This window comes from Bufo gargarizans, chromosome 6, assembly GCF_014858855.1.
Source record: "Bufo gargarizans isolate SCDJY-AF-19 chromosome 6, ASM1485885v1, whole genome shotgun sequence".
NCBI classification, from domain to species: domain Eukaryota; kingdom Metazoa; phylum Chordata; class Amphibia; order Anura; family Bufonidae; genus Bufo; species Bufo gargarizans.
The window spans coordinates 148,811,932-148,827,700 of NC_058085.1; the positions used below are offsets into that span (position 1 = coordinate 148,811,932).

The 15,769-nt window shown below is 41.5% G+C and overlaps 1 protein-coding gene across 3 annotated transcripts in view; it reads left to right on the plus strand.

Moving 5' to 3' along the window:
- The window catches only part of SPOCK2 (SPARC (osteonectin), cwcv and kazal like domains proteoglycan 2), a 168,512-nt gene extending 159,275 nt beyond the window's left edge, over nucleotides 1–9,237 (plus strand). For all 3 annotated transcript variants that reach the window (XM_044296495.1, XM_044296496.1, XM_044296497.1), the window contains one exon: nucleotides 2,588–9,237. In XM_044296495.1, the coding sequence (XP_044152430.1) occupies nucleotides 2,588–2,733 (146 nt within the window). In that variant the 3' untranslated portion in view covers nucleotides 2,734–9,237. The remainder of the gene's footprint in view (nucleotides 1–2,587) is intronic.
- Nucleotides 9,238–15,769: the final 6,532 nt, after the last annotated feature.

The following is a 15,769-nucleotide window of genomic DNA, read 5'->3' on the forward strand; positions in this document are numbered from 1 at the left end:
CCTCAGTGAATACATTGGAGAAAAAAATATTTAACAGCTTTGCTTTCTCCTCGTCGCTCTCTGCGACTACCCCCTCATTACTCTTTAACGGGCCGACACCTTCAGATTTATACTTTTTAGCATTTATATAATTGAAGAACATTTTAGGGTTAGTTTTACTCTCTTTGGCAACTAATCTCTTGGTCTCTAGTTTGGCCGCTTTTATTAGTTTTTTACATGTTCTATTTTTTTCCTTATAGTTTTTTAGTGCTTCCGTGCTACCTTCCTGTTTTAGTGTTTTATATGCTTTCTTTTTGTCATTTATTGCTTTCTTTACAGTTCTGTTTATCCACATTGGTTTCTTTTTGTTCCTTAACCTTTTATTCCCATACGGTATGTACCTCTCACACTGAGATTTTAGGATGCTTTTAAAGATATCCCATTTTGTGGCTGTATTTTTATTTGTGAGGACTTTATCCCATTTAGTTAGGCCTATGGCCTCTCTTAGTTGGCTAAATTTAGCTTTTTTGAAGTTTGGTATTTTTGTTCCTCCCTGTAGAAACGCTCTTTTGAATGATAATTAGAAGGTTATTACTTTGTGGTCACTATTTCCCAGGTGTCCCCCAACCTGCACGTCTGTTGTTCTGTCAGGCCTATTGGTTAATACTAAGTCCAGTATGGCCGTCCCTCTAGTCGGGTCCTGAACCAGTTGGGAGAGGTAATTGTCTTTGGTTATTGCCAAGAACCTGTTTCCTTTATGAGATATACAAGTTTCAGTTTCCCAGTCTATATCTGGGTAGTTGAAGTCCCCCATAATAACCACCTCATTATGATTTACCGCCTTGTCTATCTTGTTTAGTAGTAGATTTTCTGTGGACTCTGGTATATTAGGTGGTTTATAGGAAACTCCTATTAGTAATTTATTATTGTTTTTAGCGCCATAGGAAATGTATATACAAGGTTACCCTCCTTTTTATGCAACTTACATCTAAATCTGTAGAACGGTGTTCAAAGGTGAGAATGTCTTATAACTGTTTCCCAACATCTGCCGTATATATTAAGTGCTTAATGTTGACTGCAGTATCTAAGTAATGGAAATACTATGGAGATGAGGAGGATGAGAGACTTCAGTGCCAGGCATGAGTTGTCTCCAAGCACGTTTTTCCAGCTCACCATATCTTTTCCCATGCACGGAACAGACCGGACCAGTCCTCACTTGAAACACGAAGAAAAAGAGACGTTTCAGCATTCAGGATAAAACCTAGATGTTTTCTTTATTCATAATGGTGACAATTCACATACATGGACAGCTTCTCCCTCCACCGCTAGGTTGACATGTTTCGGACTTTTTAGTCCTTACTCTTAACCAGGTTACGAGTAAGGACTAACAAGTCCGAAACATGTCAACCTAGCGGTGGAGGGAGAAGCTGTCCATGTATGTGAATTGTGACCATTCTGAATAAAGAAAAAATCTAGGTTTTATCCTAAATGCTGGAACTTCTCTTTTTCTTCGTGTTTCAAATGAGTTGTCTCCATTGCCTGGCCCCTTCAGTCAAAGCTTTGGGGGCGTGGACCTTAAGTCAAATGAGAGAAGCGTCTGAGTGCAATATGTCTTATCAGTGAGAAATGTCTAGATTTCATGTTATCAGTTGTTTATCTCAGAAAGCCATCAAGATGCAAACTTCCTAGTCTTCTGTATGACTTGAAGGGGAGTAAGGCATTTATCTTGTAGCAACCACCATAGGGATCATACTGTTAGTACATTGAACTCAAGGATACAAGAGTACACATTAAAATCCCAAACTCCCTCTAGTGGTGACTGGAAATGACAGAATTGTATCATTTAAGAAATTAATCAACCCAGAATTTTGAAGCTATTGTAATTGTGTTTTCACCCTATAAGACGCATCTGCCCATAAGGCGCACCTATTATGGAAAATTATGGAGAAGGAAAATAAGAAAATAAATATTTTTCATCAAACAGATCAGACTCCCAATGTTAATCAATCCTCAGATCAGACTCCCAATGTTAATCAATCCTCAGCTCAGACTCCCAATGTTAATCAGACCCCAGCTCAGACCCCAAATGTTAATCAGACCTCAGCTTAGACCAGTAATGTTAATTAGACTCCCAAATCAGATCAGACAAGAAAAATATCAACTTAACTCTCCTGTTCCAGGTGCCCGGTTCTTCTTCTGAGATCCAACTCTCTTCATGCCACTCTGCACTGTGACCTGACATTCCATGGCATCAGGACACAGAGCATGCCTACGTTCTCATACTGTGCTCAGGTCGCAGCACAGTATGTGGCGCTGGCAGACGAAGGCCAGGAAGCTGTGAGTACAGAGCCAGCACATGCAGCACTGCATTCACCTCTCCCCGGTCCTACTGTACGAATGAACGCCACAGTAATAGAAGCCCTGATTAGTATTCGCCCCATAAGACAAACTGACATTTTTCTCCCACTTTGGGGTGGAAAAAATACATCTTATAGGGCGAAACATACGGTAATTACATTTTTTTTAAAAATGGTGGTGGACATTAACTTAAAACGTAACAACTCATTTCTATCATGAGACCAAACTGTTGTCCCCTCTTTGATACCAGATGACGTTGTTGGATTCTCTGGAGATTTCGGTAGTGGTGTTGGCTGGGAAGATGAAGAAGAGAAAGAGACAGAAGATGCTGGTGAGGAAGCAGAAGAAGAAGAGGGCGAGACAGGCGAGGCAGATGACGGAGGATACATTTGGTAGACCCTGAACAGCACATCCCTATATGGGCCATGCCACCAAGTTTGGAAGACTGCAGTAAATAGTTATCAGATGCCACAGCGATCAGGAAACACAGCTGAATGTACATTATAATTCAACAGAAATTGTGTGTGTGAGCATGCAAGTGTGCCTGTTGACTGACTGCTTTGAAATTGCAGCTCATTTCCCTCCCATATTCTAAGTGAGCTGGTCTACGGCAGACAAAAGAAACACGTTTATTCATTTTCCTTTAAAAATATGGCTTTGTTGGCATATAATCTAACATTGGATTATCCCATTTGTTATCTCCAGAATCAAGCACACATGTCTGACACTCTTTGTCCTTGGGTTTAGAGCTAGTTTTTAGCCACAAGACAGACATACATTATACAGTGTTTCTGTAGTTGATGATGGTGGAAAGAAAGTACTAATATGTAGGTAGGACCATAAGAACTATTCTCTAGCTTGACGTCTTCACTGGGGTTTCAAACATTTGCTTTATATGATACATTAAAGAGTTATTGCAATCTCAGACATTTATGGCATATCCATGAGATATGCCATAATTGTGCTATAAATGCTGTACCTCTGGGACTTGCATATATCTCTAGAATCGGGCTCCCCAACGTTGTCCATCTTGTATACAGCGGCCAGAGGTGGTCAGGACTATGGAAACAGTTGAGTGTGCTGTGGTATGCTGTTTCCATAAATCTCATAGAAGCAAATATAAGTACAGAAACAGCATATCCCAGCAAGCTACATGGTTTTCCTAACTTGTGAGATACAGAAACAGTAAGCTTGGTTGCTTATGAAGTCCCAACCACCTATGGCCACCACATCTAGGCCAGGATAGCCCTGTTTTAGATAGATGCAGGTCCCAGAGGTGGGATTCACATCTAGCAGACATTTATGGCATATCCTGTGTATTTGCAATTGATATCTGAGGTGGGAATAATCATTTAATATAAAACTCGTGCTTGCTGATAATTCCATGCGAAATGTCTTCTTCCTCCCCATAATAGTAATGTCACAATTATGACATTCTGATTTGGATGGGAAGTAACATGATTTGTAGACCTCGAGTCACAGTTGGTTTGAAGTCTACCATTAGAGTTCACTTACCTGAATAGTCACATTAATCTACTGTTTTCATTATTATGTTCAGCATGTCATCACCATTACTGAATGAATCAATTAGAATTTGCTTCCTAAATTAATTTATCCTTTGACAACAGAAATACCTATTAACATATTTAGTAGAATACATCTTTATGAAACTTGCAAACAGAAATATATTGCTCATCATATACCTGTAAATAGTACAAATATGTAAAAAATTAATTAAAGAAAGTACTATTTTTCCACCTACATCTACAACAGTAAAAAGGGGCTATTTTGCGATCATCGCATTATTGCAATTATGTGTTATGCTACTTGTAGGCACCATAAAAGAACAGTTTGACCAGTCGCACTCCTCTCCTGTTGAAGGTGCAACAAATGTTATTGTCACGACAGAGGGGAGGGATAAGTGCTGCCCTAAACTCCACCCCACCTCTGTCCCTGCCTACTTGCACGGCCCGTCCTAACCGACGGCGTACAAATTGGCGGCATTCCCTCGCTTAGATACGTGCAGGGGCCTAAGAAAATAAGAGGAATACCGTAATAGAGTCAGGAAAGCCAAAGCAAGGAGGTCACGCAGGTACACAGGGAGGAATACAATTACGAGGTCAAAACACAATCCGGAGTCAGAAGCCAAGAGGTCCCGTCAAATCCAGGGAAGTCACAAGGTCAAGGTCAAAAACAGAGCCTAGGTCCAAGAACACAGAAATGCACAATAGGAAACTGCTGGTAATGGTAGCAAGACCAATTACAGGCAACCTGTGGCCAGCAGCTTTCCTGTTTAAATAGGTCTTTCTGATGGGTCATGTGACGTGGCCAGCATCACATGACCTATCCCCCGCAATTCAGAACAGCTGAGCGCCGACTCATCAATATTGACGCTCAGTTCCCCATGTGCTTATTGCCTAGGGGATGGAGGATGCCGGCCACGCCGTGGAAGCGTGTGCGGCCGGGTCCTTCCCGCCTCTGGTTGCCATGTCCTCACTCCTCTTCACTAGCTGGATGCCGGCGGCGCTGGATGCCGGCTCCCCGTTACAGTTGTACAACATTTTTTTAAAAATTGGCATTATGTAAAATTGGAGACACAGTATGGGCCTAAAGTGCTCTATGGAAGCCAAATTATGGATCCATATTGGCCTTTGAATCCAACATGTTCTGCAAATCTGTAGAGAAAACATCATATTGCAAACAGTAAGTGGAGCAATCCAAAACCACCAATAAGACTGTTACTCTGATTTCACAAACGACCACGGGGGTGGAGCCACTCCTCTGAAGAGTCACACTGGCCTGTCCTCTCTGGGCTTGATTGATGTCCCACAGACTTGGCACGTCATCAAGGGCGTAGCTAAAGGCTCATGAGCCCTGGTGCAAGAGTTCAGCTTGGGCCCCCCTTCCCTCAGTGCTTTGAGGAAAGAGACATAGGCCTCCTGTTGCCTAAGGCAAAAATTGAAACAGAACCCCCCATGCCAACTTCTTGACCTAACACCTTCCCTCCAGCCAACTTGAACATTCTGGGCCCCAGTGCAAAATCTTTAATAGAGCCCTCCCAGCATGCACTTTCTATAATACCAGCAACTGCCACCTCTGCAACCCTTATAGCTACACCCCTGTACTTCATCATAAGGCAGCTCCGGCAGCAACTGCATGCGCAGTAAATTGGCATTGGTTTCATGTGTGCAGTGTGCACAGACTAGAGGTGACATACCCGGCTTGTGGGACCTCAGTCTGGGGACCTGATGTGCGAGACTCTGCAGCCCTTACAGGTAATTTTTCTATGTTATACTGGATTGGTCAGAATATAGAAGGACATCATTGTTAACCCTTTACCACCATGGGTAACAGGTTGGTGGTGGGTTGGGGGATTAAATTCTCCTGACCAATTACATTTAAAATGAGGGAGGCTGAGTGGCAAAACCAGACACAACCCAAGGAAAAGAGTGGCGCTATTCTGGATAAAACTTACCCATTTTCTGGTGCTGGACTAACCTTTTCCCATGTGTCATTAATATTTATCAGTTACTTATTACTAGACATTTCCTTGACATGCGAGGTTTGGGGTTTGACATGTAAAACAACCCTAGTAAAACCAAATTATAGTAAGGCAACAAAAATAGACAAATGTTTTTGATCAATACATCAGAATATCAAATATTTAGCAGTGAGGTTTTATTCCTGGCTGCTCCACATTGGCATGCTCATTAATTTACATATTACTAGAGAGTGGGAAGGACATCTCTTACAGAGATTCACATCAGAACAGAAGGAGTTATTTATCAGTCTTCAAAGTGCAGCGATGCTGTAAGGATAAGCATACATTAATTGATTTCTATGGGACTTCCGTACTTTATAACCACCCCCGTGGCTTAGCAGCTTGTTAACAAAAGAATCCATTTAGTCTTGTGACTTTTCATCCTGCCGGCTACATATTTCAGAGTCCTGGCAGACAAGTGTATTGAGCCCTTTTAAAAGTTGCTTTATAATGTTCATTCTGCCTCTAAGCATACTCTGCCATTGGGACTCTCACCCTCAGCCCCAAATTCATACCAAATTAAATAGAATATTTTTAAGAATTATGCATTAATGACACTTCATAACTAATGGCCTTCATGACAAATCTCCTTTAGTTAGGGTCCTCACATTTAAAATGTAAGTATTGTACAACTGAAGTAGTGGTATCTTACCTTAAAAGGGTTTTCGAAGATCTTTTTACTGATGGTCTATCCTCTGGATAGGTCATCAGTATCTGATGGGTGGGGGTCCGACACCTAGGATCCCCCCAATCAGCTGTTTGAGAAGGCACCGGCGCTCACAGTAGTGCCACAGCCTTCTCCCTGCTCAATAAGCGCAGCGCCATTTGATAGCGGGTATCCTTAGTATCGCACTGCAGCCAAATTCACTTTTATGGGGCTGAGCTGCGCCTAAGCCATGTGACCAATAAATGCGACATCAAATGGCCTAGGGAAATCTGTGAAGATAGATGATCATTAAAAAGATCTCAGAAAACCCCTTTAATGACCCTCTAGTTAACAAAAAAAGTTTAACAAGCAAAGAATAATGCCTACAATGTTACAATACTTAGTGGCCTCCTCTTTAATATTTCTGCCACAGTTCCTCTGATTCTCAGTACGGTCTTAATTTTGGTAAATTAGCCACCAACATCTTAGACCACTGTATAGACACTATGGCAGTCATTTATGATTTGATTTACGCCCTTTTTTGAGTAATTAGGTCATAGATTTTGCAACAAAATCTATGACTTTACTTCGCTCACGCCACTTTTGGCTGAAAAAAAGGGCATGCCTTGGGCGGGCCGACCTGTCTCATCCATCAGTTTACACCAGTCTACACCAGTTAAAAGCATTCTGCACAGGCGCTAACAGCAGGGGCCAAAGTTATGTAGTAGCCTGCGCCTCAACATAACTTAAGACCGGCGTATAACTCGTTGGTATTAATAAATGTGCTCATATGTTTTTCTAGCCTGAGACACTTCCACCCTGCTAAATTGATTAACAAAGAGCAGAGGGAGTGTCTTAGACTACCCAAAAATTGTGTATAAAGCAGTCTGAGAAGCTAGTAGTTATTCTTTTGAAATGAAGAAGTGGACTGGACCCACACCACGAAGATTAAAACAGAGGACAGCAGATTGTTTAATTACGCATGTCTTGTGAAATTTTTATTTTGGTCAAGATGGTCGCTTTATTGAGTTGTATAAAATTAGACAAACTTGACTGCTTTCTCTCAGAAACAGCACCACTCTTGTGAATAAGATGTCTCCAATATTGCAATGTAGCATCGTTAACTTGAATAGGGCTGAGCTGCAATACCATACACAGCACACCCACAAGAGAGGTTTCTAAAACCACTTTAAATGCAGGGTAGACCTATTGTCATTAATTGAATAAAGTTAAAGCATATGTGTAACAAATACAATACAATTGTATCACATGAAGCAGCTTGGTTCATTTGAGTACAATTCCATTCTCACCCAGTTGGTTTGGCCTTTAGAATTATATGAGAGATTGTGAGAGTATTATTACTATTACATACATGAACAGAATTGCAGAATGTGAATAATGATGAAAATGGATGCTGTGGAACAGAGTGGGAACAGTTTTAAGTTTACCAGTCATTTATCATACAATTGATGTGGACTGGGCATCAATAAGTTCCCACAATAAGGAATAAAGTACAGGAGGCTCTTCTTCAAGGAACTGTGTTTTTTCAGTAGGCTACTTTACATATATTTCATGTGCACTGGAATGAGAAATCATTCAAGGATTGTAGCTATGCTGATAAAAAAGAGTAAGTGAAGGAAGCAGCATCCTGGACAAACATCCAGTATGCACTATTGTCCACAAAAGACAAGAACTAGGAGAAGTTTCCAAATGGAATATTAGGAAGGGGTTCTCAAAATGAATTAAGAAATGAAGATTGCAGTCTGAAACTCAGTGTAATTTTTTCAAGGTACATGTAACCACAGACATAAATCTTTACTCTAGGTCAGAGGAGTCCTTAGTCTTTAAGTAAGCCTGAGTCCCTTCTTTAACCCTTCTGCTACTTGGCATATTACTTTCGCTTTCATTAATCACACTCCCTGAATGCATGTACTCTTCAAATACACAATCTTACATGATATTGGGAAATTGAAGACTAACTCAACATACAGCATTTCATCAGCAGATATACCTAGACATGGGACTGTCACTTCCATTAATAAGTTCTGGCTGAGTTCTGTGTGGGACACTGAATGAGTGCACTGGTTTTTAAGGCTCCCCATCCATACAACCACCTGAACGAGATTTTAGGGTGTTGTGGTATACAAACAATGTCTAAAATAGGTCTCATGTGTGCTTGATCCTTATTTTTATGTGCTGACCTGTTGACATAGAAGGTATGTCTATGAGGGTTGCAGAACAATTGCATGCATGTATCCGTACAAGCCTTTAAGATACTTAATTGTGTATTTTGAAGGTGTCAATCTTTTTCTTTTATTTTGTGCTTAAAAACTAAAGTCCTGAAAGATTCAAATAAACAAATACCGCTTTAGTCTAAAAATGCGTCTTACCATGTGCAATACTTTCAAAAGTTAGAATAAAAACCATGTGTACAGTAGGTACTAGGACTTCAGTTTGTATATTTATAAGTGCTGACATTGTATCTCTCAGTAATTTTAGATGTAAAAAAAAAAAAAGTGTTAGAATGTATATGTACTAATAGGGCGCCAAGTTCAAATGTTTAAGGATTCTTGCTCGCCGATAAAATTCATCACTGTTCAGGCGACCCTCACAGTGTCTTTAACTGCCTATTACCTATGATTCAGTGAAACTGATATACACTAGCAAAACTCAAAACATATTTTTAAAAAATAAATAAAAAATAATTTGAAAACTTCTGTGTCTTCCTGTTGCCTTGAAAATGACATGTTGCTCAGATCTTAAAGCATATGCACCAATAAAATGGAATCGGTGTTAGGGCTCATTCACACTTCTGTGTTACGGATTGTATTAATTCGGGTTTTATTCATTGAATGTACTGTACCAATACATGTGAATGGCTTTATTCACATTTCTATTTGTTTTTAATACACAGCACGTTCCAACACATCGGTATTGGTATCCTTTTTTGCCTATCGACGTTGATGGGCTTAATTTAAAAATGCATGTTCTGTATTAGAATAAGTGTTGTTTTTTTTGCATCCGTATTTTAGAAACATTACAAAAACAGCAAAAAGTATCATTTTAATCCTTTAAGAAAATAACAAATATGGATGAAAAAAGACAACTTATAGCAACATACGGAACAAAAATTTGCTGTAGTCATATGATGAGAAGAGTGCTCAGAACCTCATTCTAGTGATTGGTGTGGCCTACTGCGATAGTTTTTTTTATCATAGTAATAAATGCCAATGATGGGAAAACCTCTTAAAGGCGTTTCTTGACCTCTTCTCTGGTGAGATTATTATTATCCGATCGGTGGGGGAAGGACACCTGGCACCCCCAACAATCAGCTGTTCCCTGCAGTTACTGGTCTCAGACAGAGCCAGAATGATAGCCAGAAGCTCGCTTGAATGGGAGTTGAGCTGCATTAACATGGCACAGCCACTACACCAGAGTTGTGCTGCAGAGAACAACTAATCAGTGAGGGTGTCAGACCCTAATCAGTTTTGATGACCTATTCCTGAGGACAGGCCATCAATATCTGGAGTGTTGTAAACCTCTTTAGGCCCCTTTCACACAAGCATGAAGGATTAGGTCCGGATGCGTCCAGAGTGCGTTCAGTGAAACTGTCACCACTTTGCAAGCAAGTTCAGTCAGTTTTGTCTGCGTGAGTGCAATGCATTTTGATGTGTTTTTCACGCGCGTAATAAAAAACGGAAGGTTTACAAACAACGTCTCCTAGCAACCATCAGTGAAAAACGCATTCCATCCGCACTTGCATCCGGATGCAATGCGTTTTTCACTGAAGCCCCATTCACTTCTATGGGGCAAGGGCTGCGTGAACAATGCAGAATATAGAACATTCTGTGTTTTTCGCGCAACATAGAACTGATGCGTTAAAAAAAAAAAAGCTCATGTACAAAGCCCCATTGAAATGAATGGGTCAGGATTCAGTGCGGGTGCTATGCTTTCACGTCACGCATTGCACCCCCGGTGAAAACTCGCTCAGGTGAAAGGGGCCTTAAGGTGAAGGTCCTTTTTGAGTTCTGTACCAAATAATTAGTATATCTTTATAGCCATGTAAATATCAGTATAAATATCATTATCCTATAATACTAGTGCATATCTAAATGGTCACTTTACTTTTTAACAAGTATTGCATAAATCAGTAGTATAGATGAATATTAGAGCTGAGCGAATTTTTCAAAATTTTGATTCGGCCAGTTCCCCGAATTTTTTAATTTGCTTCGATCCGAATTTATTTGCGGTGAATCGCGTAAAAAAACGGCTATTTCCTGGCTGCAAAGAGCCGTTATAGTGGTGTAAAACACTGTGCCTTGCAATAACACGCATAGGGAGTCTGCTGTGATAGTGAAATAATACTGTGAGTCCGTATGACATGCAGATGACAGGTGTCACTCTTAGAATCACTGTGCACTTCACTTATTTGGGCAGTCACGGGGCCACCAGACCAAATAACTCAAGTATGAACTCAGCCATACAGGTCGATGTTAGCGTCAAGAAGAAGCACACTACTTTTACACCATCGTCAGCTGAAATCACATAGATGTCAACAGAACCTGTTTTATTAAACGCTTATACAAGTAGAGCCCCCCAACAGAGTGGAAAGGGTGTCAGCAGTAAGTTTGTGTTGACGTCACTGATTATTTTGCCCTTCCTCTGATCTGTCAGAACAATAACCCACAAAAAACAGATCCTGTCTGTGCTAATGCCCCCAAAAAAACAGGAGTGGATCCAAAACAGAGAGAGAACTGCTGTAAAACACCCCAAAAAACTCTGTAATTTTCTCACTTCAACACACAACGGCTAAATAAGCCCTTTTGTTTTTTACCACTAATACACAACAAAAAGGGCTGTAATTTTCTCACTTCACCACACAACGGCAAATTATTTTTTGTACTACTAATACACGCCAAAAAGGGCTTTATAACATATAACTGCACCGCTGATTGGCAAATAGGCCCTTATTTTTTCCACTTATACACGCCACAAAAGGCTTTAGAACATATAACTGCACCCCTGACCGGCAAATATATTTTTTCTTTTTCCACTAATACACACCACAAAAGGCTTTAGAACATATAACTGCACCGCTGAACTGCAAATATATTCTCTCTTTTTCCACTAATACACGCCACAAAAGGCTTTAGAACATATAACTGCACTGCTGAACAGCAAATATATTTTTATTTTGCCATTAATACACGCCACAAAAGGATTTATAACATATAACTGCACTGCTGAATGGCAAATATATTTTTATTTTGCCACTAAGGCTAGGGCTAAACAACGACATTTGTCGCCTGACATTGATGTCGCAGCAATGTCGCGCAACAATTTTTATAATGATAGTCTATGGCAAAAAAAACATCCAAAATGGATTTTTCGGCGACTGTCGCGTCGCAGTCTCAGCATGTCGCATGTTGCAGTGCAACACCATAGAATACCATTATAAAACTTTTTGCGTGACATTGGTGCAACATCAATGTCGCGCTGCAGTTGTGGCCTATGTATCGCATGACTTATTGTTGCACGACACATGTAGTCGTTTAGCCCTAGCCTAATAAACGCCACAAAATGCTTTAAAACCGATAACTGCACCGCTGAACGGCAAATATATTTTTCTTTTTCCACTAATAAAACCGATAACCGCACTCCTGAACGGCAAATATATTTTTTATTTTTCCACTAATACATGCCACAAAAGGCTTTAGAACAGATAACTGCACCACTGATCGGCAAATATATTTTTTCTTTTTCCACTAATAAATGCCACAAAAGGCTTTAGAACAGATAACTGCACGACTGATCGGCAAATATATTTTTTCTTTTTCCACTAATACATGTCACAAAAGATTTACAACATATACCTGCACTGCTGAACAGCAAATATATTTTTATTTTGCCACTAAGGCTAGGGCTACACGAGGACGTTTGTCACGCAAAATTTTTATAATGATAATCTATGGCATAAAAACATCCAAAATAGATTTTTCTGCGACAGTCGCGTCGCAGTTGCAGCATGTTGCATGTCGCAGTGCTACACCATAGAATATCCATAGAAAATGTTATGCTGTAGTTGTGCCCTATGTATGTTTTTTCTTTTTCCACTAATACACGCCGCAAAAGGCTTTAGAACAGATAACTGCATCGCTGAGAGGAAAAATATATATTTTTCTTTTTCCACTAATACAAGCCAAAAAATGCTTTAGGACATATAACTGCACTGCACAAGGGCAAATAAGACAGAAACATTTCCTTGTGATAAACCCTGTTAATGCCTGTTACAAACAGCACTTGCACCCTAATAAGAACGGTTTGCTGGAATTGCAGAACTGTATAATGGCAATTTGGATCTCCAGTCAGTGCAGCAAGGTGTAATAGGATTGTTCCTATTACCAATGCTGTAACCTCCCCTACTGAACCTTGTTCAACATAAATGCAGTGGAATGATTCCTCCCTATTAGTGTTGATCGAGCACCAAAGTGCTCGGGTGCTCTGGCCGAACATATCGGGATGCTTGGGTGCTCTACCGAGCACCCGAGTATAATGGAAGTCAATGGGAGAACCCGAGCATTAAACAAGGCACCCCCTGCTCTGAAGAGATGAGGGTGCCTGGCTCATAGGGAAAGTTCAGAAATTGATGGAAACACCACCGAAATGGTTTGGGAACAGCATGAGGAGGATGTCTGGATGCATCTTGGACTCCCAGGTCGCTGCTGGGAACGATGTCCGATTAGTACGCCACTTTTACAGACTGACAATAATACGCAGAAAACCGAAGATAAAATCGATTTTAGAGGAAAAATTGTTAGGAAACATTCTTTCCTGTATATTTACTTGCATATAAAGTGCAAGTGCTGCCAAAAATAACAAGTAAGAGGCACTCCGATACAACCTGTATATCACATAAAGGGCTTATTCACATTGTGGTCCAATTGTTCCTGTAGTGGGACTCTTACACTCATAAATTACAAGGAACCGGCACGCCAATACACCCTTTGTTACACATAAAGGAGGGCATCATAAGCAGCCTTGAAAAATTATGATTGATGGCCTGCTAATGACCATCAAAAACATTTGGAGCAAGGACCTGCTGATTTGACCATCTAAAACATTATGGGCGAGGGCCTGCTGCCGCTTTGGTGACTCTAGATAATCTGGGGCCGATCACACGCTCCGTGTGATGGCGACGATCCATTTGGATATCTGCCCTATCAACTTTTGCTGTTATTTTCAGCTTAAACCATGGTGACCACGGGTAACGGTGAATCAGTGTTCAATTCCGGAGAGGGAGCCTGAGAAACGGCTACGTCTACCACATCCAAGCAAGGCAGCATGCGCGCAAATTACCTATTAGGTATAATTAGGTGCGGGCCTGCAGGTGAGATGACGCTGTAAAAGATTTTAGGTGCGGGCCTGCAGGTGAGCTGACCCTGTAAAATATTTGAGGTGCGGGCCTGTTGTTGAGCTGACTCTGTAAAAGATTTTAGGTGCGGTCCTGCAGGTGACCTGACCATGTAAAAGATTGTAGGTGAGGGCCTGATGGTGAGCTGACCCTCTAAAAGGTGATAGGTGAGGGCCTGAAGGCGAGCTTACCCTCTAAAAACTTATATATGAGGGCCTTCAGTTGAGCTGACCCTGTAAAAGATTGTAGGTGAAGCCTACTGGTGAGCTGACCCTCTAAAAAATTATATGCGAGGGCCTACTGGTGGGCTACCCTGTAAAACATTGTAGGTGAGGGCCTGCTGATGAGCTGACCCTCTAAAAAATTATATACGAGGGCCTGCAGCTGAGCTGACCCTGTAAAACTTTAGATGTGAAGGGCAGATATGCTAGGGCATTATATCCGACGAATAAGCATGTTGATATGGTGGAAGAGGAGATGGAGGATGAGAAAAGGAAGATTCAACCATATAACCTTGTTTGTGGTGGAAGGGGTGCATGGGAATACAGTGTATTCAGTACATTATTAACAACACATTTAAAGTGCCTTTATGTTCAGCCGCTTTCCTCTAGTGGAGTCAAGAAGTCATGGTCATTCCAGGCCTTGTTAATTTTTATAAGAGTCAACCTGTCAGCATTTTCAGTTGACAAGCGGATACGCTTATCTGTTATAATGCCACCAGCAGCACTAAATACACGCTCAGACAAAACGCTGGAGGCAGGGCAGGCCCGCACCTCCAAGGCATAGAGCGCCAGTTCGTGCCTTGGACACTCAGTAGTTGTGAGGCACTGAGGGATTATTGAGGACGCTGACATGGTCTGCTATGTACTCCACCATCTTCCAAAAATTTTCCCTCCTTGTGACACTAGGCCACGCATCAGGGTCAGGGTGCTGGCAGGGTGTCATGAAACTGTCCCAGGCTTTGGAGAGTGTTGCCCTGCCTCTGTTGGAACTGCTGTGTGTTCTCCTTGTCTCCCCTCCTCGGTTGGCCAAAGAACTACGGACTCTGCCGCCAGCGTTGTCAGATGGAAATTTTTGAAGCAATTTTTCAACAAGGATCTTCTGGTATTGCACCGTTTTGCTTGTCCTCTCCACCAGAGGAATGAGAGATAAGAAGTTCTCTTTGTAGCAGTGGTCGAGAAGGGTGAACAACCAGTAATCCGTGTTGTCTAAAATGCATATAACGCACAGGTCACGGGAAAGGCAGCCTAACATGACGTCAGCCATGTGTACCAGAGTACCAACAGGCAAGACTTTGCTGTCGTCATCAGGAGGATCACTCTCAATCTCCTCATCCTCTTCTTCCTCTTATGCCCACCCACGCAGAACAGGTGGAATTAAACCTCCATGGGTACTACCCTCTGTAGCAGAGGCAACCGTCTCCTGCTCCTCCTCCTCCTCCTCTTCATCGTCCAATTCGCATTGAGAAGACGAACTGAGGGTGGTCTGGCTATCATCCTGTGTAATGTCTTCCCTGATTTCCACCTCTTCCACATGCAAAGCGTCGTCCTTAATTGCGAGCAGCGTTTGAGTAGACACAGAAGTGGGATGGTTACGCTGAAAATAGCGTTATCGCCGCTCACCATCTGTGTTGATTCCACAAAGTTTTTTAAAACCTCACAGAGGTCAGACATCCATGCCCACTCTTTGCTTGTGATTGTGAATAGCGGAAGCTGACTAGAAAGGCGACGACCATGTTGCAGATGGTATTCCACTACTGCCCTCTGCTGCTCACAAAGCCTGGCCAACATGTGGAATGTCGAGTTCCAGCGCGTGCCCACGTCGCACAACAGCC